The following is a 25365-nucleotide window of genomic DNA, read 5'->3' as shown; positions in this document are numbered from 1 at the left end:
TCAGCCTGTTTTCCTCAGAAATAAGCCTGACGATGGAGCAAGCAGCATGCAATACCAAATACCAGAAGGAAATGTCTTCTGTTACCTCTGCCCCTGGACACAGCCTCTAAGCAGGTAAAAGAAGTGTAAGAAGAAGCAGTATAAGAGAAGATAGCTGCTGGTGATTGAGACTGAGAAACAGAATAAAGGGCAGAACAGACTCTGGAATTACTTTCCAAGGCTGAAAAAGTATCAGCTTATGGAAAGGAGATTTTCTTCTGCTTAGCATTATTTGCCCAAGGAAATTCTACCTAGCCTCTACGAATTTGGCCTCTATATTACATTTCTGATACCTTGTCCTATATGGTTTGGTGAATCTGTCTTAATTCCACTAAAATGGTAGCTTCTTCAGGAATTTGGCGTTAAAAGCCACAAATATAAGTCTAGTGCTTTGACACTAATAAAATGCCCACTATTACGGATAATGAACTAAATGGAGGCTCTGCATACAGAGGTGACTTGGGACAAAGATAAGTCATCCAGCTCAGATAGCTTGAAGAGTCAGATGGAGAGGAAAGTATTCATGTATGTGACTGTATCGGTGTGTGTGTGTGTGTGTGTGTATACACACATTTATGTACACACTGATATATCTATATACTCACATTAAAACATGATAATCTAGCACAGATGTTTGTTCAGGAAGTGTTACAAAATGGTGAAAAATTCAGAATATTGGGGAAAGGAGGGCAGATAAGGCCAACATGAGAAGGTTTTACTGGTGAATAGGGCCTGAGGTAGGTTTTGAAGGGAGTGGGGAAAAGAAATCATTCAGAAGTGAAGGTGGGAAACCCAAGTGTGGCATTATATTTGAGGCCATAAGCTCAGGGGTAGGTACTGTGGAGGGTTGAAGAACCAATATACATTAGTTCTAGAACATTTCTAGAGATGTTTTAGAGTAGTGTTTCTGAGCTACGGGCAAAAGAGACATTTAGAATGTCTTTTCAGGAGAATTGTTTAGGGGAATTATCAGTAGGTTCACAACTGAGCAAGGATGATGAATGGAATTCCTAGGATTTTTTTTTTTTTGTACTGGTCCTGGGACTTGAACTGAGGGCCTGGGCACCATCCCTGCGCTCTCAGCTCAAGGCTAACACTCTAGTACTTGAGCCACAACTTTATTTCTGGCATTTTTGGGGGTTGGTTAACTGGAGATAGTCTCCTGCCTGGGCCAGCTTTGAATGGTGATCCTCAGATCTCAGTCCCTTGAGTATATAGTATTACAGGTGTGAGCCACTGGAGCCCAGTGCAATTCCTAATTTATAATAATTTAATACAGACTATGATGTGTATCATTCAGAAATATACTAACTATTCTAGAAACAAAACATGATTCTCTGAGAATCAGGAAAATTTTTTGAAAGAAAAACCACAAGAGTTGAGGTAAAGGTGAAGAAATGGTGAGTGTGAACAGAAAAAAAATGTTCTGAGCAGGTGAGCAGAAAAAGAGTAAGGACTGGAAAGAAGACCAATATTTCTCTGCAAGAGGCCTGAAGGACAGAATGGGACTCCTCGTGGAAAGAATGAATTGCTCTCTGTAAATTCAGCATTAATTCTGGAGGAAATGGTAGTCACTGAAGGCAAAAACAGAGACACTCATGTTTTAGAAAATAACTAGTAGTGGTATGGAGGCTGGAAAAAAGTTTGGCTACAGAATTACAAGATTTGTTGAAAATAGAAAGGGAAATAAAACTTTATACTATGGCTATGAGTCTCAAAGAAAAAGAACTGAAAAGTGAAAAGGGTTTCGTAGACAAGAAAGAGGTCTGTTTCTAATGCGTGGCAAGACATTGTGCAGAACCAAGAAGCTGGAGCCTTAGAGAAAGGAGAGATAAGGGACTTTTGATGCAGATAGGATGGAAGCACCGAAGAATCCCACCCTAGCACCACACATTCCACTAGACAACTGTCCCAGAATATGGCCCTCAAGACAATGATACACAGTAAAATCCCCATCCTGATTAAAGTCTTGGTTATCATGTAACATAGCCAAAACTATCTACTGAGAACCTACTAGGCTCAACAGTGATAAGGAAGAAGCCATACTTCATGTGAAACAGTGGCTGATAACTTTTTCACAAGAAAGTGAGTGTAAAAAGTTGGAGTTGGGGGAGGAACTGAGTCAAAGTGGGCACTAAATGTGGTATTTTAGGTGACTTAGTACATGAGTCCCCAAGGCTCATTAGGGTCACTACCCTCTCACTGGAATCCTTGTTCCTACTTCTCACTCTTACCATGGCTCAACGCCACACCACATAAGTTGGCCTGTCTCACAGTCCAATACTTCTGTGTAACTTCTTTAAGCCTTGAAAGTTTTTTTTTTTTTAACCTTAAAAATGTTGATAAGGACAGTATTTTCACTCTAGGTTGGAAATGAGTGCTAAACCAGCAATGTGTTTTGTATAGGTAGGTAACTGCTCATTGTTTTTTTTTTTTTTGCCCATAAAGTTTTTTGGAATTAAGATCTGTTATATTGTGGATTATCCCTATTTTATAGTCAGTGTCATAATGGTGCATAGAAAATCTAAAATCTCAGCAGGAATGATGATACATATCTTCCAAGTAACTCCAGCTTTTTGGGAGGTAGAAGCAGGAAGCTCAGGGTTTGAGGCAAGGTTGGGTGAAAGTAATTAAGATCTTATCTCAAAAATAAGTCAAAGGTGGTGGTAGGAAGCTGTAAAATACTAGCTAGTCATGAGGTAGAGGTAGGAGAATAGCAGTTCAAGGCCAGATAAGACAAAAGTTCAAGATTATATCTGAAAAACAAGCTAGAGGAAAGGTAAGTGAGAGCAGGTTCAATGATCGATCACTTGTCTACCAAAAGCAAGGCAGATTTTAAGTTCAGTCCTAAAAACCACCCCTCCCACTCCCCCAAAATAGAAAATCTAAAAACTCAGCACCCAAATAAGTGTGACAGGCAAGTTCAGTAGTCATTTTCCTCTATAATGCTTAGGAACATGGATGTCTTGACAGACTACATTTCTCAGTATTCATTGAACCAGGTACATCTATGTGACTACATCCTGGCCAGTAAGATACAGGGCTTCAAAGGAAAAGACTCCTTAAGGACATGTCTGTCTTTGTGGTGGTTTTACATTAGTGTGATGAAAAGAATAACTGGCATTCCTGCATTTACTTTGGGAATGGAAGTCATCCAAAAGGAATCTGAATTGCTGGCCATGTGAAGCTTCATATTGTTCCTAGCCTGACCACCTCCAAACTTTTGGAAAGTGGGAGGAATAAATTCTTTTTCTCTAAATCCATTGTTATTTAAGGAATTCTTAGTTACATGAACCCAAACATAAGCCTTAAGCCAAACCCAAATATTTAATAATATGCAATGTATTATATTTTGCTTTGTTTTATAGATTAAAAAGAATTCTGTAAGAATTTATCATTCTAAGCTCATAGCATGAAAAAAAGTAAAATCACACCCACATTATCCTAGCATGTGTTATTAACTGGTTAAAGAACCATATGTAGCATAGATTAAAATGGGAGAAAAAAAACCATCATGTCAAATTATGGCTTCTTTGGTTGCTTCAAGACTTTCTCCAGAACTGGTTATTAGTGAGCAATAATGAAGCAAATCGCACATGCATATTGCTCAGAGTTATGAGCAATGCAACCAGCAGTAACCTTTGAAGCTGTCAGGATCTTTTCAGGCAGGCAATTAAAGTGAAAAATGAGAACATGCACACAACTTCCATCACACAAATCTACATGTAGCAACACTACCTACAAACACTGACACTGGAACAGACTTAGTCTGAATATTTATTAATGCAGATCTGTTCACATTTGTTCCTCTTCTTTGATTGTACCCAATTTTCCTCCAACTGCCAATTTTTTTTCTTTAAAGGGCAGTTCTGACACTAGGAATCACATTTATTTGAAACCTACATATGCTATGATAACCTATCTATATCAAAAGAAATTTCCCTTTCCCTTGACAAAAATATAAATTGATGACAAGCTTGGATTCTAGAGAGGGCTGACAAAGAAGTAAATCCTAATTACAGATAGACAAAATAATCAAGATGAATAATAAACTGATGTTTGCAGGAGGTCAAATATATATGTCAAGTATTATATGTTAGAGATTGAAGTACATACACACTTGCCATCTCAGTTGTAGGGGATGTGACAAAATGATCTGAAATCACAATGAGCTAGTATAAAATACTAATGTGTAGAAATTTCTCACTATACGTATATTATTTCAATACCTAAAAAAATCAGAGAAACATCAAGGATAACCACAGAAACTGCTGCCTGATGAGCCAGTTGGAATAGACCTCCCAAACTGGAAAGACACTGCGGTTCTACCGGCCTTACACTTCATACCTGGGGATCTTATCAGCAAACTTGTCTCCATTGGTTTCAGCCATTTCTACACAAAGTGCTGAGCATTGAGTGATTCTCAATTAGAACTGTCTTTTGGTATCACCTGGGTAACTAGGAAAGATTTGAAAGCTCTAGAGATTTTGTGTGACCAATTGACAATTACTACCATAGACTCAGAGAGGACTTAGAAACCACAAAGGAAAGAGAACTAGTTGGAAGATTTATTCAACCAGTTTGCATTTTCCTCCTCAAACTAAGAAAGTATTTGTGACGTGGAGACAAACTATGAAAGTGCTTTAAAGATTTTATAGATAAATCCAACATCTAGTGAAATCTTAAATTAGGGTTTAGTTTGGAGCTCTATTTTCCTCCCCTTTCATTTACTATACAGAACATCCTAAGCTCAGTCATCATGTAGACAAGTTAGTGTCTTCATTTATTTTTAAAACCAACTCACAAGCAAACCTTTAATTGGAAGCAATCTTAAATCTATTTAGGAGGAGCATCTGATAGGACCTGTGACTGGGTGGGAATTATTTATTAGTATAATTTTTTATCATTGTTTTTTTCTTCATGGCATGTTCCTATAATTAATAAGCCTGCATTACTTAGAATTTTCTGAAAGATTGGCCTGAACTAATGTGGTATTCCCGTGCTGTAATTAGTTACCTCTTAACAAATCAGGCCATAACCAAGAATATTACTTTTGCAGTTTGGAAGCCAGCTTCATTTAGGATTTGGCAAGTAGAATTGCCTTCATTAATTCCCAACTCTCAGGGAAACAAATTCATTGCTTTAGAAAAAAAGCCACTGAGAAAGAGCTGGACATTTGGATGCAGGGTTACATGTGCATCATCAGACCTAATGCTCATTGGTTATAGCTTACTAGGGTCTGAGTTGTGTCTGAGGACTTCTGCTTACCTGCTTATGGATCCCACACGCTATCTCTGCACCCAGATGGCGGTGAGGAGCCTAGTGTCAGGCTCATGGACCTCAGAGGCTACATACTATTTGGGGATTTATGGCTCCAGATTCTGTGCAGGTTGTGTTCTGTTTGCTAATGAGCAGAGGTGCATGCTGAGCTGTAACTCAGCGATCTCGCTGATGGTGTGAATTTGGGTGTCCGGAGGCCACTGGCTCTCTGTTATCTAGTGCCTGGCAGATGGCTCTTGGCAGTCTTGGCTTCTGTAGAAGGGCTTCTGGGAAGCAGTGCTGGGATGATAAATTTTTTTATTTACAAAAACACAAAAGTTAATTTCCTTTACAGACACATTATGCGATAGATACTGATGTGGTCTTCTGCTTTCTAAACATGTGACTTAAGAATTTCTTAACCAGAATTTCCTGATATGGAAGCCAGTAACTTATAGCTCCTGCACATGATGATGTTGTTAAGGGGATTAAGAGAGAGAAGTCATATATAGCACAGTGTAGGGGCTGATACAGGGTAAATGCCTAATAAAGCCCAGCTATTACTATTATTTCAGGCAATCAATGCTTACATTGTAGGATTATGTTTGTGAACAATCAATCATTCTTAAAATAGTAGTAACCACTGACAATAAGGGTATTATTACATCACTGAGTGCCCACACCAAGTCGATTCAGAATGCGTTGCTTTGTATGTGCAATCATATGAACATCCTACAAAAGAGACATACCAAACTACAGCCCACAAAGAATATCCTGTACTTCCTACCCTTCCCAAAGAAAAATACAAGACTCAAATCTTATAACTAGTAGATAAGGCCTCAAATCTAGGGTTATCTTCCAAGTACATGCTATTTGGCCATGCTTGTTGTCTCTCTGAATAGAAATATAGAAATAGCTTACATTGCAGCATGAATGGTTAGAATATTGCTATCAACACTCTAGAATTAAATGGGCAAGCGCTTTTATTATATCTTTTTCATGAATGCACATGCATTTTTATAGCAAAATTAAATAGTACCTAACAATTCACAAGTAAAAAGTCTGTTACCATATGGTTTGACACCATCTTACATATCACAAAAGCACACTGTGTCTTGCAGGTATTCCTGCTTTATACACCTGCCATTCTTTGAGGGCTATCCAACCATAACAATGAAACTAAGCAGCCTTATGGCATTAGAAGTAGTAAAGAGAATGGTTTTCCTACAGAATATGATTTTGCTAATCTTTCCAACACTGACAATTGAGAAAGCCTAAATAAACAAAAAATAACTCGAGATTCTGAGGTTCTTGAGACTGGATGATGTCAGGAATCAGCATAGGTAAGATCAGGTGACCATCTGGATAGGGAAATGTACCAAAGTGAATCATTTCTTAAAATTTTTAAGATGTATTAGCATGTATTCATCATACAAAGCAGCTTCATTGTGATATGTCCATATAATGCAGCAATCCTTTCAGGAGTTCTTGTTTGAGAGCAGGTTTAGGTTCACAGCAAAGTTGAAAGGAAGGTGCAGAGACACCTGCATCCCTCTTCTCTACCCCCACATACATAGTCACTATGGAGTCCTCACTAGACTTTAGTTTTCTTACTAAAAAGGTGTTTGATCGGTAAAGCACTGGCGTGCTTGGGAAGAAATGATATAAAACACAAAAACAAATTTGGATGAGAGTCAGAACCTGTGACAGACACTTAAACATAGTCTCCTAAGTCTTTCCTTTGAGTCACCAAGCTTAAACACCTGTGATTCTAGTGCTATTTCTGGCTTATAGATCTTAGCAAGTCATTTTCCTTACCTGTGAAAGAGAGTGGCATACCATCTCCCCTCACAGGAGGGAAGTAAGAATCACTGCACAACTCCCCACCTCCAACTACTAAGATGGCCTCTAGCTTATGATTTTCCAACAGGAAGAACCCTATACAGGTGTCTATTCACTAATTCTGGTCAATGATCTCTGAAAATAAAAGATCTCAGAATTATTTGTGTAAAGAATTTGGATTTATTGTCCGTTGCATCCCTGGAGCTTGTGGAGTATGTGTGGATTGACATTCCTCTTGGAAGAGTACAGGCCTTCACTAAAAGTTCCCCAGAAGTGCTTCCACAGTGGAGAGATAAAACTTTCTGACTAGTGTTCAGTTAAGTTTGTTAAAAGCCATTCTGAGTCAGGAGAAACTGTCAACTAACTTGCTTTCCACATAAAGGAAAGCCTTTCATTTTATAAATCAAGGCACACTGAAACAGTTTTATCATGTGTTCAAAACAAATGCACAACTCTAATTTTTAAGTAAAGTAGGTGTTATCAAAGTGATCACATGACCTCAGATTCTTCAGAGGGGTTCAGGAGTTTGGAGATTTGGTAAACATTATTATCAGTTGAGTTTGAGAAAACAGAACACAGAAACTCAAATGGATTTTCTCAGCTTAGTTGAGATGAAGTTAAATACTTCAGACATGGACTCAACATCATAAAGATATTGAATCATCTTGGGCTTGGCTTTAAACATGAATGCAGAGATAAAAATATGTTCATTGCTGTCTAACACTTCTGTACCATCATTGGCTGAAGAATGAAGATGGATTGGCAGAGACAATGATGTCAGTGCTTTCACTGAAACTCATAGATAATATATTTTAAACTGTAAACAAGTAGACTGCTCCCTACAGACACAAATGAGTTTTAGAAAATATTCAACTTCAGTACATACAATACACATTACAATATCATCTTATTAAAATACATAGAGATAACCCACTAAAGTTGATTTTATGATCTACTGAGTCCCAACTGCTAGTGTGTGTGTGTGTGTGTGTGTGTGTGTTGTATTTTAGTCCTGAGGTTTGAACCCAGGGCTTGGGCACTGTCTCTGAGCTTTTTTTACTCAAGACTAGCATTCTAACACTTGAATCACAGTTCCATTTTTGACTTTTTGGAAGTTCATTGGAGATGAGTCTTACATACTGTCCTGCCTGGTCTGGCTTTGAACTGAGGTCCTCAAATCTCAGCCTCCTGAGTAGCTAAGATTATGGGCATGAACACTCAGCCCAACTGTTGATTTTTAAAAAGTGAAAAGATTACTAAATGAAATATCAATAATGCTATCCACCAAGCCCACATCCACATATAGCTGTTTATTACACGTTTTTTAAAAGTACAAAAGATGATAATTTATAATTAGGCTCCATCAAAACTAAATTTAATCACTCATCTTTCAATAGTTCTCTTCCTGGCTCCTACAGACCAGTCAGCAATTCTTTCCTCTTGTTCTCCGTGTACACCTTGCTTGTACCTCTTGTTGTGATTCGCAGTCTGTCTGTCTGTCCTGTCCTGAACTGGGCAAGCAATGTTCCAGTGGAACTCTCTTGCCACTGATTTCTGACTGTACTACTCATGGGAAACACTGAGAGGATATCAGAGTGAAAGGGTAGCCATCTGTCCTACTCTTCCCATCCAGGTGCGGTTTGGTGAGTGGCTGCAATGCCCCAATTTAAGCTACAGCTCCAGTAGCCATCTCTTACACTTTCATTCTCTTCAGGTTCATAAGAGTTCATCTCCCCTCAGCATCCTCCTGCTGTCAGATCCTGGGTGCCTCAGGCTATTTCACCTTTTCACAATCCCACAAGTAGCCTCCCTATTTAATTCTTTGCTGTTGGGTTCCTACTACTAGAACACCTTCTCCTCACTCACTTTTCTGTGGGCATCTTTGGATTTATCCTCCAAAGGCCACTGCAAATGTTACTACTTCTCCAGGACATTCCATGAGCCTACATAGTGGACTCTGTCTTAGTAAACCCATCTGGTAAAAAGATGAATTACATTTTAAAGTGCCTTCTTTCCCCAGAGATTTCCAAAGCAATTACCCTATATCTCTTCTATCCTGAGCAAGTAGCACAGAGGTGACAAAGTAATTCTGAGCACAGAAAGAACCAATAACTGAAAGAATAGTAATAGGAGTCTTAATTATTAAATGGCATTCTAATTAAATGCCATTAGGTAGTAGTTCGAAGAATAATGTCCATAAAGCTACTTCCTTTAGAACCCATTTGAGGTCATCTAGTTTATTTTCTAGAAACAAAGCTGTTGGGATCCAGCTGGAGACAAGTGCTGCTGATGGCGCTGTGAACCAGCAATCTCTTTGGTAACTAACTACTTCCCCATAATCCCACATCACCTGGCAGGGTGTTTTCTGCTTATTATGCTAATTAGATTTTACTTGAAAGATATAATTATTGCTGCAACCCAAGGAAATAATTAATGACCAATTTTAGTGGGCAAAATATTCATTAATCAAGTCAACAGACAAAAGACCTGCAGAGTTTAGGAAAAAGGTCCTTAGAGAAGAGGAAAAAAGATAATCTCCCAGAGATTTTGCCTTTCCATAACTATAGGTTAAAACTATTCAATTACAATCTCTGGAAAGTTTACATTTTTTTTTGATTTTTTCATTGTGAAAAAACCATACAGAGGAGTTACAATTATATGAGCAAGATAACGAGTTCATTTCTTATCAGGCATTGTTGCCTCCTCTTTGTTTCCCCTTCCCATCCCTTCCCATCCTCCCCCCACTCTCCCCACTCGATCCTCCCCCACCCCCCGAAAGTTTACATTTTGAATTCAGTCTAATCCCTATTAATTAAGTCTTGGGTTAAAAGTTTTTAAAAACAAAAAGTAACTTATTGCTTTACCTATGTAACTGTAACCCCCCCAGCTCATCACCTTTTCAATTAAAAAATAAAATTTCACAAGAGGATTATTTAATTTCATTGCATTAAAAAGATAGTGATCATGAGAAGGCAATATTGATCTCATAGTTGTCTTTACTATGCTGCTTCACTCCAAGATTTGAGTGCTATACATGTCTGCCTCTGCTCTCTCGTATTAGGAAGGAAGAAAAATGGATTCAGCCTGATGCCTGTCCATCATCTTTCCCCCTTTTCAGGGTAGGATGTTCACCACACCTTGATAATCAAGAATCCAGGAAAATATCCACAATACAGTGCTCCAAATATCAGATCAATCCACCTACTCTTAAGATATTTCAGCCCTAAAGAAAATTGCCCTTCATAAAAAGGATAACCCCCTTTGGTTAATCCTATACTGCTTCTGCAAAATGCCATTTTATAATCATGACCTCAGATTTATGTCAATTATATATTTATTTCACATGCCCTCCTGCTTGTATAGTATAAGGGAATTAAGAGACAGGAGATGGGTCCTACAGGCAGCATATAAGAAGTGACAATTTTTTTAAACTAAAATAAACATTTCCATGATTTCATTTAATTTGAAATGCTAACAGCCATATTCTAGCCTCTACCTGCCCATAAAGCTGTTTCACAGTCCACAAAAATAATAATTTTGTTTGAAATATTGTTCACCATCCACATCTTAACAGTCTGGATGCTGAGGCTTTTTTTTTTTTTATTCAGAGTAATGATCTCCAGGAGTAAAAATAATATAATTATATCCAAACTACTTGGTCAGCTAAATCACAACCAGAAAGAACTGGTATGTATTTCATTCACTGTGTCAAAAAAATCTTCATTCTGGACCATCAACACAGCACTAAATTTTGATCTGTCATTGCAAACAAGTTGCTTCTATTTCTGACTTAGAGTACGGTAACAAGGTAGAGCAATTGACAAAGACAGCTAATATTTCACATTAAATCCTCCCCACCTGACCTTCTGAGTCAAAGGGGAGACTTGTGAATACAGTATTATTTGTTATGTAAACAATTTTTTTCTTAAAACAAAGGCCCTCTTAGCCAAAGCATGGAGGAAAAGACCCGAAATTCTTGGCAAGAAAATTGGTTAAGGTAGCTATAGCAGGTGTGGGTGGACTCTTGAGCTGTTTCCATTCAGATAGAAGGGAAGTGGAGCCTGAGGAGTCTTGGTGATCCTCAGGATAAAACTCAAATAGGCATTTCCGGCGGAGGACTATGGAGTCAGAGGGTATGCCAGCTACCCAGGTATGACCTCATCTGGCCCTTTGCTACTGACTGGCATTGAGAGTTCAGATTCATATGATCATATTGCATTGTAGAAGAAAGCTTAATCTCCTGAAGATTTCCCCATCTATTAGCAGTCACTTGTGAATCCAAACTTTTCATCTGTTGTGATTATTCAGCAGATGAAACTTTGAGAAATGTTCCCCCTCCTTTAACACCAACCCAAGCCTGGGTAGTGACTCTCCCACTGCTTCCCTGGTTGTCACGTGTTCATATTTATCACATTGCTGAAAGTCTCTCCTCCCCAATGCCATTCTCTCCCTGGAAGCCAGTGGTTCTGATTCTCAACCCAGCGGACCTTTTATATCTTAGCACAGTCCCAGCCCCTCTGACTAAATTGAAAATGATTATTAGGTGACACATATAACATATGACAAACTTTTCTGGGTGGCCAAGGACAGTAACACTATCAGAAACAGCAAACGAAGAACTGATCACACAAATCTTCAATTCTATTTGTCTGCTTGCCACAGAAAGACCAGAGCCAGTGGACTTTGACTCCAGTTCAACCTGTAGTCTTTAATTTATGTGGCTTAAGTGTGTGAATCATTCATAATGTGTCTGCTACTGTTCAGAATTAAGGTGTGGCTAGCCAATATAACAGACTGCCACAAATATGTAAATAAATCAGCACAATTTCCTAGAAATAGGCCCAAGATTAGTTTAAAAAAATTTTTTCCCAAAAGCAACCAATAGCATATGTGGGCCAGAAAACAAACTCATGGCTGCTTATTAAATCAACTCAAGCACTAGATTCTGCAGCTGTAAAAATACAGTGGTTTAAATCCAAGTTTCTAACAGCCACCCAAATAGATATTAAACTAAAATTACTTGGGGAAAATTATACTTTTCCTCAACTAGTACCAGTTTTGTACTTTTCCTCAACTAGTACCAGTTTAAGAGATTCTTTTTCTAAGAGATGAAGGGAATAAGGAAGTGGCCAAGTACATTTGCTTTTCCCAAAAGGGCACTTTTTACTAGTCCCCAGTCACTCTTTAACCACACAAGCCACTGACCAGTGACACAGATACAGTCATGATGTAACCCAGGCAGAACCTCTTTCTCCATTGCTGGTGACCTACTCTGTGGACTTGAGCCAGTAGTGATAAATCTTCATGTCAGAAAGTTGAATACTTTTGGTTGTGTGACAATTAATCTTTGAGGAGTTTGTGGAGCAGAAGTAAAAAGGAAATAATGGCCTCTAAAAAGATTCTGTTACTTGAGAGAGTGGCATGAAGATGTCAAGCTCTCCCACAGGACAATGGCAAACCTCACCTGTGTGCAGGCAGTGCGAAATCCTCAGCCCCTTCCCCAATCCAGAGTGTTCAAAAGTACAAACTGTAGGGGTAAGAGGTGGTGGAGAGGGAAGACTGCAATTTAGCATTTTAGTAAGTTCCATGTTTAAAATCCTGATACAGTTGAAGTTTGACCATTACTGACAGAGATCTTCACAGACTTCAAAGAACCATGGCATAGCTTTTCTTGGGCAATTCTGCCAGCCACATAAGAAAGAGTATCATTTTGTTTTAAAAATAAGGGAATTTGGCAGAGACAGCCAAGAAGCCTAAGGAGAAAAAATAGCTAAATATAATATGGTCCTGGAACAGAAAAATGACATCAGGTAAAAACTGTAGTCATCTGAATAAAGTAGTTGGTAATATACCAGTTTGATTCATTGTGACAATACTAATTCAAGATAGAGGATGAAAAAAAAAAAACAGAATACATAGGAACTGTTCTAATTTTCTAAAATAAGGCTGCTAAAAATTAAGTGATGTTCAGAGACATTGAAAGTAGAAGGGTGAATATACAGATGCATTATTATGTATCTTTAAATACATTGTAAATTTTTGTAATTAAAAATATTTTGGCCAAGTATTGGTGGCTTACACCTCTAATTCTAGCTATTCAAAAGGCTGAGATCTGAGGATTGTGGTTCAAAACTAGCTGGTCAGGAAAGTCCATAAGACTCTTATCTCCAATTAATTACCCTCCCAAAAGCCAGAAGTGGAGCTGTGGTTCAAGAAATAGAGCACTAGCTTACTAGCACAAAAGCTCAGGGACAGTGCCCAGGTCCTAACTTCAAGCCCCAGGACTGGTACAAAAAAAATTTCAAAGCTACAAAAATTATACACATTCATTTCTCCCCCTCCCATGCCACTAGAAAAGGGGCAGTATTTGTATAGATAAGGATGCTATGTTCATAGCAAGCCTGAAACTTACCTTGTCTAACTATTGCTATGGATTCGTTCAGTGGAAGGTTATCTGCTCCCTGAAGGAGAATCATGTGGCAAATAACTTGGGCCCTCTTCCCCAGGCACCTAGGTTGGTCTCTCCCAACAGTCCTCATAGGCCTGGACATTTTGCCTTAGGTAGATTCGTTTCCACAGGTCCTGTATTTCAGTGAATTCTCTTCAAATGGTGACTCAGGGTCAATTGCTGCCCTTTAGACACCAAGTGTATTTTAATGAGGACAAAACAGCTTCAGAGTCCTGCATGCATAAATCGCTTGGTGGATGGCTACTGGTTCTTCAGGGCAAGCCACTTGGTCATCCACCTATGCCTGTCTGTCCTTTGCTGTAGAGTGGATTGCCTTTGTTAGAGATAAAACCCTGCCCCAGCAGCCTCCTATATCAAACAGTGCTTCTAAGGCTAGCCTAGAGCTATCGATTGATCTATCAACTCATTGACTTACTGCTTACATTTTCTAACCTTTGAGGAATGTTTGAAATCCCCAGAATAGGAATTCATAGGAAAGAGGACTAAGAAACCTGGACAATCCATAAACTGAATTTAAATCTTTCAGCCAGTGGGGCTGCTTTGGCTGTTCACATGTTCCCACTTGCTATTTTTACACTGCTTCCCTCATTGCCAGCACTGAGGAATGTTCATGGCAGCCAGCCTTCGCCCAACACCTTCACCTTGGCTATTAGCCAGACCAAAGGGGTAGAGAGACATCATTTTCAAGTTCAAGAAACAAAACTGAAAGCTCATTGGTTTGTCTTCTAGACCAAACATGCCAGTATCACACTCCTGCTGGTTTCTCTTGCCTATGACCATACCATTACCTACTATCTACTGTCCTTTCTCCACCCTTAGTAGAAATCAAACAGAACACTTCCATAAGCAGGGTATTAAACTCCTACAGGAAGCCTGGGTTTGGGAGCCTCTGCCTTCTTCTGCATCATTTCTTCTTTTATTGAACAAATATTTCTTGGATACTCACTATGTCCCAGGTAGAAATACAGCAGTGAAGAAAAGGAGAAAAATCTCTTCCATAAGATTTACATTCCCGGGAAGGATTAATAAGGATATAAGTAACCAGAAAGGAAGGATGCTGGTGGCTCACACCTGTAATCCTAGTTGAGATCTAAGGATTATACTTGGAAGCCAGCCTAGGCAGGAAAGTGTGAGACTCTTATCTCCAACAAGCCAGCAAAAAGCCAAAAGTGGAACTGTGGCTCACGTGGTAGAGCAGTAGCCTCAAGCAAAAAGAAGGTCAGGGACAGTCCCAGGCCCTGAGTTCAGCACCGCCTTCCCCCCAAAACAGGGAGACAGAACTGAGAAAGGGAAGGTAGAGAGTAACAGCTGTCTGGTTCCTTAGCACAGGACACAGTCAAATAGTGATTTGATTCAGTTACAGTTTCATGTTGCCTCTTCTGCTAGACACTCTCTATTCTTGAAGGTCAGGGATTTTAGACTACCTTTAGCATAGGATATGCACATGATAGATGTTCAACCAGTTCTGCTGAAGAATGAATTTGTCAAATGTAGCTGAGTTCACATTTTAGAACCTTAGATCTTTGGACAGAAGGGAAGTCAGGAGACAGATTAGTCTACATTGAGATATCCATAGATAGTAAATGCATTCTATACCTATTTATCACACAGCTGTGTTCTGGGCACTGGGTACAACATGGGTGAGATGCTTGTGTGTCCTCTGAGTGTTTCTATTTTGGGTGTTTGGTCATCAGTGTGATGTTGGGAGGTGGTGTAGACTTGGAAAAGTTGGGGCCTAGTGGAATGTTCTTAGGTGGTTGTGGTGCTGTCCTCTGAAGAAATTAAGGCACTTCTTATGGGACCTTAAGTCAGTTCTTGAGAAAGAACAATTCAGGCTCACACAAAACTCAATCTTGAGATGCAATCTCTTTCTCCCTTACACATTCTTGTTAGAGCTGAACTGATGCCTACACCATTCACTTGAACCTCCAGAAAGACCTAAATAAAAGTCATCCTTTATAAAGTTAGTTGTCTCCTGGTATTTCATTACAGCAACACAAAGCGGTTTAGTAGAACCATTGAAATCCTGTCCTCATGATATAGACATGATTTATGAAAGATTTAAAATTGTTTCCATGATAGAATCAAGAAGGAAAACTAAAAAGGAAAATAACAAGATTATTCCAGAAAGGCCTTTCTGAGATGATGTTTCAGCTATGATTGGAAACATGAGGAGCCAGCCAGGCAAAGGGCAAGAAAGGAGTGGGCTGAGTCCATGAAAGTGAGGTTTCTGATACAGGAGACTGTGAGGCAAAGACTAGAGGGGTGAGAAGGTGCTAGTGTGTTGCAAGGAGCCACATCAGCACAGACTGATAAAGTTGAGAGAGGCTCCAAAGCTGGTTCTCAATGATGCTACTCAGGCCATTGCTGGGTGTGACACAGACATTTCTAAGCAGAAAGAAAATGAGATTTATATTTTAAGAAGACTGCTGTTACAAAGCAGCTCCAGAATCAGGATGATCATGCATCCTAATTAGACAGAAACAATGCCATTTTATACCTGTGGCCTGGTAAAAGTAGCAATGGCACCCCATTTCATGTTCCAGAATCATACTGTTCAGAATCTATTATTATGACCATTATGAATCACTGTTCTTGCAAACTAATATTCTCTGGACCAATCATGTCCCCCAAACCAAATACATCAGAAACTAGATTCTACCTATCCTATAGTGTACAATTAAGCCTGTCCTCTCTAGCATCCTAATATAGAAAGGTTCCACTGTATTCTTTTTTATTTTTACTTTTAGGTTGTGGGGCTTGAATTCTGGGCGTGGGCACTGTCCCTGAACTCTTCAGCTCAAGGCTAGCGCTCTACCACTGGAGCTACAGTGCCACTTCTGGTTTTCTGGTGGTTAATTGGAAATAAGAGTCTCACAAACTTTCCTCCCTAGGCTGATTGTGATCTCAGCCTCCTGAGTAGCTAGGATTATAGGCATGAGCCACCGGTGCCTGGCTCCCAATGTATTCTTTTTTTTTTTTTGGTCAGTCGTGGAGCTTGTACTCTGGGCTTGGGTGCTGTCCCTCAGCTCTTCAGCTCAAGGCGAGTGGTGTACCGCTTAAGCCACAGCGCCACTTCGTTTTCTAGTGTTTTGTTGGTTTTTTTTTTAATTGGAGATAAGAGTCTCACAGAGTTTCCTGCCCAGGCTGGCTTTGAACTGAGAGCCTCAGATTTCCGCCTCCTGAGTAGCTAGGATTACAGGAGTGAGCGACTGGCACCTGGCTCAATGTATTCTTTTTTTTTTTTTAATTTAAATTTTATTTTATTTTATTTGAGAACATACTGTACAGAGGGGTTACAATTACATTGGCAGGATAATGCATACATTTCTTACCAAGCATTGCAGCCTCCTCCTTTGTTTACCCTTCACCTCCCTTCCCAGCCTCCCCCCTCCCCCCACCCAATCATACCCCCCTCCCCCCCCCACCGACATTGTAAAGCTTGCTTTGACATGACATTTTGTAATTCTCCTTGTTGCAACAGGTCCACCTGAATCCTTAAACGACTTGTTTGTCCCAAAAATATGAAACGCTTCACGAATTTGCATGTCATCCTTGCGCAGGGGCCATGCTAATCTTCTCTGTATCGTTCCAATTTTAGTATATGTGCTGCCGAAGCGAACACTCAATGTATTCTTTTAAGACAACATTCTATATACTTCACAATACATTCCATTTTTACAACTGCTGTAGGGAAAAGTGTGTTTTTTTTTTTTTTTTTTTTTACAGATTAAGTCTAAAATTTTCATTTTCATAGTTCAGTTGGAATCTACCCTTACTTGATATGAACAAAAAGGGCCAGTCATTGCTTCAGGTATTTAGATACCAAGTATGTGTTCTTCTCAGAAGCTTGCCACGGTCCTCGGAAGAGCTCCAGGTTATGTAACAACTGTTTCCCTAACCTCGCCTCTCAGGTCTTGTTTTTCAAATGTGCAGTCATCCTTGTGGCTCTCCAGCTGCACTCCGCCAAGTTCTCCTTATACCAGCCCAGTACTTCTCAAGTTATATTCCAGAAGCCCTCTGAAATGCTTCCCATTGAATCTTTCCAAAAGCTTCAGATCTGTGCTCTGTGTCAAAGCCAGGGACTGGGAAACTGGAAACAGCCCTGACAAATCATGCCATACCTCTTGTCTTGCTCCCACCTGTCCTTTTCAGCCCAGACCACCTATAGAGAGGATTACACACAATCCTACCATGTCTGGGTTCTCAGGCACGTAGAGGTGGCAACCTCTGTCGGCTTGGATTATACCTCCTTCTCACATTCCACCTCAGAATCAGAGTGTCAGGGTAGAAGTGACCTTGGCAATACTCTCCTCGTTTAGTAGATTTATTGAAGGTTGATCTAATGGATAACCCTCAGAAAGATCCACCTACATCAGAGCCCTTCTACGCTTGTGACCTCTCCATCCATTCCAAGAAGTGGTATTGCCTCTTCTGTCTAAATTGACCTATATGCATATATCTTAAAAAAAAAAACCCTTTAATTTTATTTAGCTTCTTGAGGCCAGTGAATATATTTAATAGACCACTGCACTATTCATAAGATGGTACATACTGTGTAACCAGAACTCTGGGGAGGTATTTGTAGAACAAATGCATGAATGAGTTCTTAAGGCTTCTCTTTCATTTGTTTTATGATGCAAACATACAAGCAATACTACTAGACTTTAGCTGGTTATAGGCTCTAGGGAAAACCAACTCAATGCAGATTCTGCCACTAGTTTGTTAGCTAACTATGGGAAGCCAGCTCATCTGTATCTACCACCAAATTAGAATCCAAGTGCTGGTGGCCTATACCTGTAATCCTAGCTGCTAAACAGACTGTGACCTGAAGGATCTGGTTCGAAGCCAGCCTAGGCTTTCATCCCCAATAAACTGACAAAAAAAGAAAAATTGCTACATACCTACCTCTCTCCAAAGCTGAAAAAGAGCACATGCACGTTGTACATGGAGGCCTTAGTGTGCACATGCTTCCCAGAGCATTACTATCCCCATCTTGCTTTGCTTGGTTGCTATGACTTTGAGCTCCATTTCCCCCTGCCCGCCCCCCTCCCCGCCATTGTCTAAGTTTTTATAATTTAGAAGAACAAACAAGCTCTAGTATTTACCATTTTTTTGTCTTGAACTATTAAAACTTTCCTTTGATAAGAGATAAAACTAAGCTATAATTTAAATCTTTTGGTAATTTTTAAAAGTAGAACATGGGGATAACACCAAAAAGAGGGAATTTCTAAAGTTATTTGGGACATAAGTAGGAGTTAGGAAACTATGTAGAAGGAACCAAGAATAGCTTTCTGATGAGCTGTGAGCAAATGGAAAAGTAGACAGGGAAAATCATTAGAAGTGCAGTTGGTAGGGAGATACTCCACAAAAGGAAATGGGCAGGGCCAGTCAGCAACCCCAGGAGTATCCCTCTTACAGTTTAGAAACTGAAGGAGGCACAATTTTCATTCTGTGTTATACAGGACTGATACCATACTGACATCTTGTGGTTATATGGTTCATGACGCATGGACAGCTCTAAGCAGAAACTGGTAAGAATATTTCTACTGTCTCTTAAATTTTACAGGATTTAAAAAATGACACGAATTCATACCATGAACACAGGAGTGAGGGGAGGTGCCTGCTGCTTAATGGGGTCCTGGCATTTACATTTCAACTGCCTCAGTGCTGGTGCCTCTAATAAGTGCCACTCTTTCTAAGTGTTTGGAGTTCTTGGCTGAGTATTTCTTATCTGGCACTTGAGACTTGGGCAGGAGAGTTACTAAAACTTATTGGTTGTTTTAAAAGTGAAATGAAAATTGCAGCTGGAGCTTTCAATACTAACCAAACTGCCCCCCTCCTGCCTCATGAATTCTAAGAGAGGAAAGAAGGAAATAGAAAAATAACTCAAGTCTATGGAATTTCGAAATTAAATTTCTCTTCACAACATACCCTGGAGCTACCCAGTAATGGATGTAGGCCAGCAATCTTCCACTTGTAGACTCTGAGGTGGTATCAAAGCTAGTGCATTCAAATCACTTTGAGGGTACTGTTGTACCCGAGAGCTCCTGCCAACGGAACAGGACAGGGCCTGGTCACCATAAAGCACCAAAATGGAGAAACTCATCTCAGTCAGGGAAATGCTGGTGGGGGAGATACCAGAAAAGCCTCCCAGGGGAGGTCAGCATTTGCTCTTTCAGTATAAGTAGTTTGGGGCAAACAATGATACATGTGGAGACATTTACAGCAATGTTAAGTCATCTATCTTAAGAATCTGACAAAACATAGTACTGCCTTTACCTGATTTTTCCAGACAAAATCTTTCCAAATTTCCACCGTAAGAACTCCTCACGTGGCACCAGAACACCCTGAACATCCCAATGAATCAAAGAATTGCTGCTATGAAATGGATTAGACCAAGGTCTACTGCTGCCTACCAAAAAGGGCGTGGTAGTGTGGTGTGTGGTTTATAATGCCAACAGGGCAAAACCCCATCTGTGTAAAACAAAAACATTTAATTTTTTGTTGATTAAAAATAACAGATGGCTATAGGGAAAGTAGAAAATCTAAAAAAATTCTAGAAAACAAGGTGCCCAGAATCATCCAAAGGGTTCAACTTGTCCATGCTGCTTTCTTACTTTCTAGTCATGTGTGTTGTATGTGTATATATATGGGACCAGTCTAATAATGTCATTAATTATAATCTTGAGACATTATGGAGTGCCCATTTAGTATATAACACTATGCTTGACATTAAGAGGACTTAAAAGACATATGAGATGAAGTTCCTGTTCTCTGAAAGCCTGGGACTTTTTTGATTACTGCTATATACTTATGTTTGATATGTGTTTTCAGCAAAAACAGGATTAGTACTGGCAAAAATGTCTCCAACAGCTTCAAACCATGGCTTAGAATGGTCTTGAGAATTTCGCAAATGATAAAAGATGGGAGTCCAATCACACAGCACTATGATTTTAGATATTTTTGAAGTGCGAATAGTTCTTCTAATTTAGTCTCTCCCAACATACAGAATGGTGGACTCACTGAAGTCACTGTATCTTTTCTAATGGACCAAACTTAGGCCACTGACAAAAAGTTTTCAAAATATCATAAATGAACCCAAAAATAATTCAAAGCAGTTTTCCAATTACATTTTAAATATGTTTTTACCTTTAAGTAGTGTACAAAGTACATTTAACAGTTTATGAATATGAGTCTTGATCAATGGTCACCCCTTTCAACATTCTAATTACATTTTAATTCATGAGGAAAAGTGGGGCTGGGTGTGAAAATAGAATTCACTTCTATTTCTTCATGTAAGTTTTTATAATTCCAGTTTCCTGGGGTCAAACAATCACCTAATGTGAGGATTAGAAAGGGTCTATTCCACATAGGACCTTGGCAGTTGGAAGCACTTATCAACTAGGCTTAATCCTAGAGAAAGGACTTCTTGTTTAGCCTGGGCTATGGTTCAGATGTGGTTTGTCCCCTAAGATGCATGTGTGAAAACTTGGTCCTCAGTGTGGTGATGTATAAGGTGGCAATCCCTTTAAAAGGCAGGATCTAGTTGGAGGTAATATGATCATGAGGGATCACCCTCTGAAGAGATTAATATAGTTCTCACAGTACCTATAGGAGAGTAGGCTGTTACAAAGCAAGGTCATCTCACAATTTGGGTCTCTTCTGTATGCTTCTCTTCCTGTTTCTCTGCTACATTATGATATAGCCAAGGGGACTGTTGGCAGGGGTTGAATACATAAAGCTGTCCAATTCTTGGGCTTAAAGCCCCCCAAACTATGAAGCAAATAAACTCTTTTCTTTATGAAGTAGCAGCCTCAGGTATTTTGTAAAAGCACCAGAAAACACCCTGTATTCATCTACTCATTCAAGAACTATGGATAAGTACTTGGGATGTGTGTTAATAGTCTAGATGAAGTGAACTATATGGCCTGTGTTCTTGCATGGTGGGGCAGACAATTTAGCAGGAAAATGGCTGACAAGTAGCAGACAACTACTATCCAGTATGATAAATGCTATGGACAAATTAAGACCCACAGACACTATGGATAAATGCTTTGTGAAAGAATGAGCCCCAGGAAGGGCATTATATTAACCTACACTTGGAGAATTAGTAAAGGCTTCTCAGAAGTGATGGTATTTAAGTTGAAGAAAGAAAATAGTTGGACAAGAGAGGAAAAAATGTCTAGGAAGAGGGAATAGTGTGTCAGAAGTTCTAGAGTCGGGAACAAAGGAATTGCAGAGACAATAATGGTTGGGTGAGAGAGCAGAAACAATTTTGGTGAGGAGTCTTTATATGCATATACAAACACAGGGACATACACACATACACATTCATTTAGACCTCAAAATAACCAGTATCAACTTCATTTTACGGAGGAGGAAACTGAGGCATGAGAGAGTACTATCTGATAATTAACAATAAGTAGCTAAGGATCCTGAACAGATGATGAATTTTGTATGACTGGAAAAACACTGTTGTTGCAGAGTAGAGATGCTGTAGAAAGGCCCAGAGTAGATTTCAGTGAGTCTGTTGGGGGTGATTAAATAGTCATTAAGTGTCCTAGGGAAAATAATTATTTTTCTCCTTCTTCCCTCCCCTTACATGTCAGGCTCTGAGCCTGCAATTTGAGAGCTCAAGTGATATACAAGCTAGAACCTTTGTCCTAATGAATGAATGAATCTGTAACCTAACCAAGAGCATCACGAAGATTCTGCAGTGTTTGGCCAAGATTCCATAGGCTAACTACATCCAAAAGCACCATGTCAACTGTAGCATGAGAGAGGGTTATTCCCTTGCAAAATGAACAAGATTTTTCCAGGAAAAGAAAGCCTTGGATACAGGGAAACAATAGCCACAGCTACACCCCAGCGCGAGATTGCCACACTCAGGATTAGCACTATCTGGATCTCATCTCCCACCAATGGTATCCACATGATACTGCAACTTTCACAGGTTGCTCTTGACCTCATTCCTTACCTCTTGGAGATTATCTACTTTATCTCTTTGCTGAAGAAATGCTACTTACCAAAGACACTTTCTAAAAGACATTAGTTCTCATTCTCAAGCCATTTAATGCTTTATTCCATTTTCCTTAATTAAATCAAACTTCCAGTGTATCTAATGGGTTCTGGACAGAAAAACTGAATCTTCACAAGAACTAACATGGGTGGGAGGGAATATGCTTGTTCTCATAAAACAGATGAAAACACTGAAGGTTAATTGACTTGCTTTGCCCTACATGGCTATGTTTCAGCCCCAATTATTAAGAATTTTAAAAAAACAGACCATTTAAAATATACTTAAGTTGGAAGGTCATGTGTTCACTGAGGGCTAGGGGAGATGAGGAGATCAATCATGGCTTTACAATTTTGCAGATAGTCTCTGACTTAATAGTTTGACTTTAGGAAAGTATGAAATCAAGAAGCATTGAGTAGAAACTGTACCTTGAATTTTGAATGTAATCTTTTCCTGGGCTAGGGACATGTGTAATGATCTGCAGGCTCCTGGTCAGCTTTAGAGTCATGAAAAAAGATATACTCTGCATCATTTGTCTGGGAGCATATATACTTTGTACTTACACCATCAACTCCTAACCCTTAATTTCTGGCTTGGCTATGTGATGTCAGTATGTCCTATATACCACCAGATGTTGGGCTATTGGGAAATGGATAGATCTCTGCCAGGTTACTGAGGCCCTAATATCTAGATCAGCCTTCTGTGTTGGTCAGAGGTCTATAAGCAATGGGGCAGAGCTGGGTTACTCTAGTCATATGCATTGTTTGTATTCTGAGGCTTGGCACCAAACTTCACTAAGTTATGGTGGGTTATATGCAAGTGATTAAGTAGGGTAACCATATGATTTATTGTCCAAATCATTGGGATACCTCTTAGAGTAAAAAAAGTGTGCAATTAATTGTACCAAGAAAAATGTGCAGACCAGGCTGAGCCAGGACAAATTAGAACTTATGGTCAGCCAGTCATACAGCCACCTTGCCCTCTAGCTTGAGTCTTAGATCACAGCATATGGAGAGGGTATTTGCCTCCTAGTCTTACAACCTTATCCTGGTGCTGACAGCAAAAAAGTGGCTTCTAAAGACAAATCTAAGGAAAAATCTAAGTTGTGGAGCTGGTCCACACTACCTGCTCTAACTGTGGAATGAGTAGTCAGCAATGTTTTGGTTTTCCTTCGTACTTTAGGCCTAGAGAATATCCTCCACAAAGAGGAATATAAAAAGAGAATGTAGTATAGAGAGGGACATAAGAACACTGTGCTGTTTAGACACAAAAGAGGCAGTCCATGGCACTGGTGGATTGATAATATCCTGCTTTGCAACCTGTGTCAGCTCTTTTTTCCTATGAAGGGATCTCTCCGGTGAGAACATGTGCACGAGGTGTATACTGAATACAACCATATTCCTCCTGATGACATTCTCATCAAGAGACTTTCCCAAGTATGGGGAGTCTGGTAAACAGTGTGGATACTACCAGTGTAACTATTTAAAGGACCAGGAAAATGCTCCCTTTTCAAGTTTACAAACATAAATGATCTTTGCAACTTTTGGTTTTGTAAAGAGTAATTCTCATGAAGACTAGCCAGAGTTTACAGACCCCAGACTTAGCTCCTAACCCAGAGCTTTGTTACACCCATTAGTCACTTTCAATTGAATAGAACCAAATTAAGGATTCTTGAAGCCATCAAGCCTGGAGATAGAAGCTAACTAGCTGTATGCTGGGTGGGGAGTGGTTAAAAGGAAGGGCCACAGAGTTGCTTACAACTTACTAGCCCTTTACCTCAGTTTTCCCCCACATCAGGTCAGAAACTGATTTGATTTGCTACCCTGAGTGGGCTTCACACCTTCCCTCCTATTCGCCAGTGAGTCTTTTTCCATTACCCATGTTTAAAAACAGATTCTTTAATTTATGGGCATTTAGGACTCGGAGCTCTAGCTTCACCACAGACTAGGCCCCTAAATGGTAACAGCTGAGCTGGTTTGTCAGGCGAGGTGAGCCCAGGCCCCAGCCCCATGACTGTCTTGCGGGCTACCTGAAAGCAAAGGAAGGGGCTCCCTTGGGGGCAGGGCAGTTGTTGAGTCCACTGAGAAGGAAATACCTTTGTGTCTGCTGTTAGGGAAGAATAATTCCTCAATGTTTTTGATCTCTGACAGGAGATTAAACACTAGATAAGAAAGGCCCTCTATTTGCTATGTTCTCTTCTGGCTATTAAAATAACAGTCCTTTTGATTTTTGACTGGAGGTGGCTTTTTTTTTAAGTATTTAAAAATTGGCAAAATAAAAATGACGAGTTTGTTGATAAAGGCTTTTGGTTGTGTTGTGTTTTTGGTAAAAATTTTACTGTCTTGTGAAATGCCAGCATCTGGGAAGGGATTCCTTAAACTTCTTACCAGGGCTTCTGAAGAGCTGAGAGGAGAACGTAGGCTGGAAATGTGAGAAAAGCACACTCATCGTCGGAGACACCAATCCACTGGTATGACATAAACACTAAATTAGTAAGTAAAGTGTGAGGCAACAAAGATGTCTTCAGCACTCAGTCTGTGCCAGGCTCTGTATTTAATCATCTTAGTTAAACCTCATTACTACCCTGCAAAGACAGCTAATAAAATAGGAGTGCAGTGATGCAAAGGATTCAGTCCAGGTAACACACAGTGAGTGGGAGGCTGGTCTTCAGCTCCTTACCTCTTTCTTTTCCCTGCCTGTAATAGAAGTGAGGAGACAGGCATCTCTACCTTTCTCT

General features: G+C 39.6%; 1 protein-coding gene and 1 non-coding gene across 3 annotated transcripts in view; both read right to left on the bottom strand.

Moving 5' to 3' along the window:
• The window catches only part of Jazf1 (JAZF zinc finger 1), a 328106-nt gene that overhangs the window by 150959 nt on the left and 151782 nt on the right, over positions 1 to 25365 (bottom strand). The window contains exon 1 of one of the 2 annotated variants that reach the window (XM_069996030.1): positions 13553 to 13814. The exons of the other annotated variant lie outside the window; for it this stretch is intronic. Coding sequence (XP_069852131.1) covers positions 13553 to 13691 — 139 coding nt within the window. The 5' untranslated portion in view covers positions 13692 to 13814. Of the gene's footprint in view, positions 1 to 13552; positions 13815 to 25365 lie in introns of those variants that run through there. 2 annotated transcript variants of the gene reach the window in all.
• On the bottom strand, positions 17128 to 17234 carry LOC138810289 (U6 spliceosomal RNA). The gene has a single exon (XR_011367087.1). It is a non-coding gene; the product is annotated as a U6 spliceosomal RNA (small nuclear RNA).

The sequence above is a fragment of the Dipodomys merriami genome, unplaced genomic scaffold (assembly GCF_024711535.1).
Source record: "Dipodomys merriami isolate MVZ:Mamm:240054 unplaced genomic scaffold, mDipMer1.0.p SCAF_5, whole genome shotgun sequence".
NCBI lineage: Eukaryota > Metazoa > Chordata > Mammalia > Rodentia > Heteromyidae > Dipodomys > Dipodomys merriami.
This window is presented reverse-complemented; position numbering and strand designations above follow the sequence as displayed.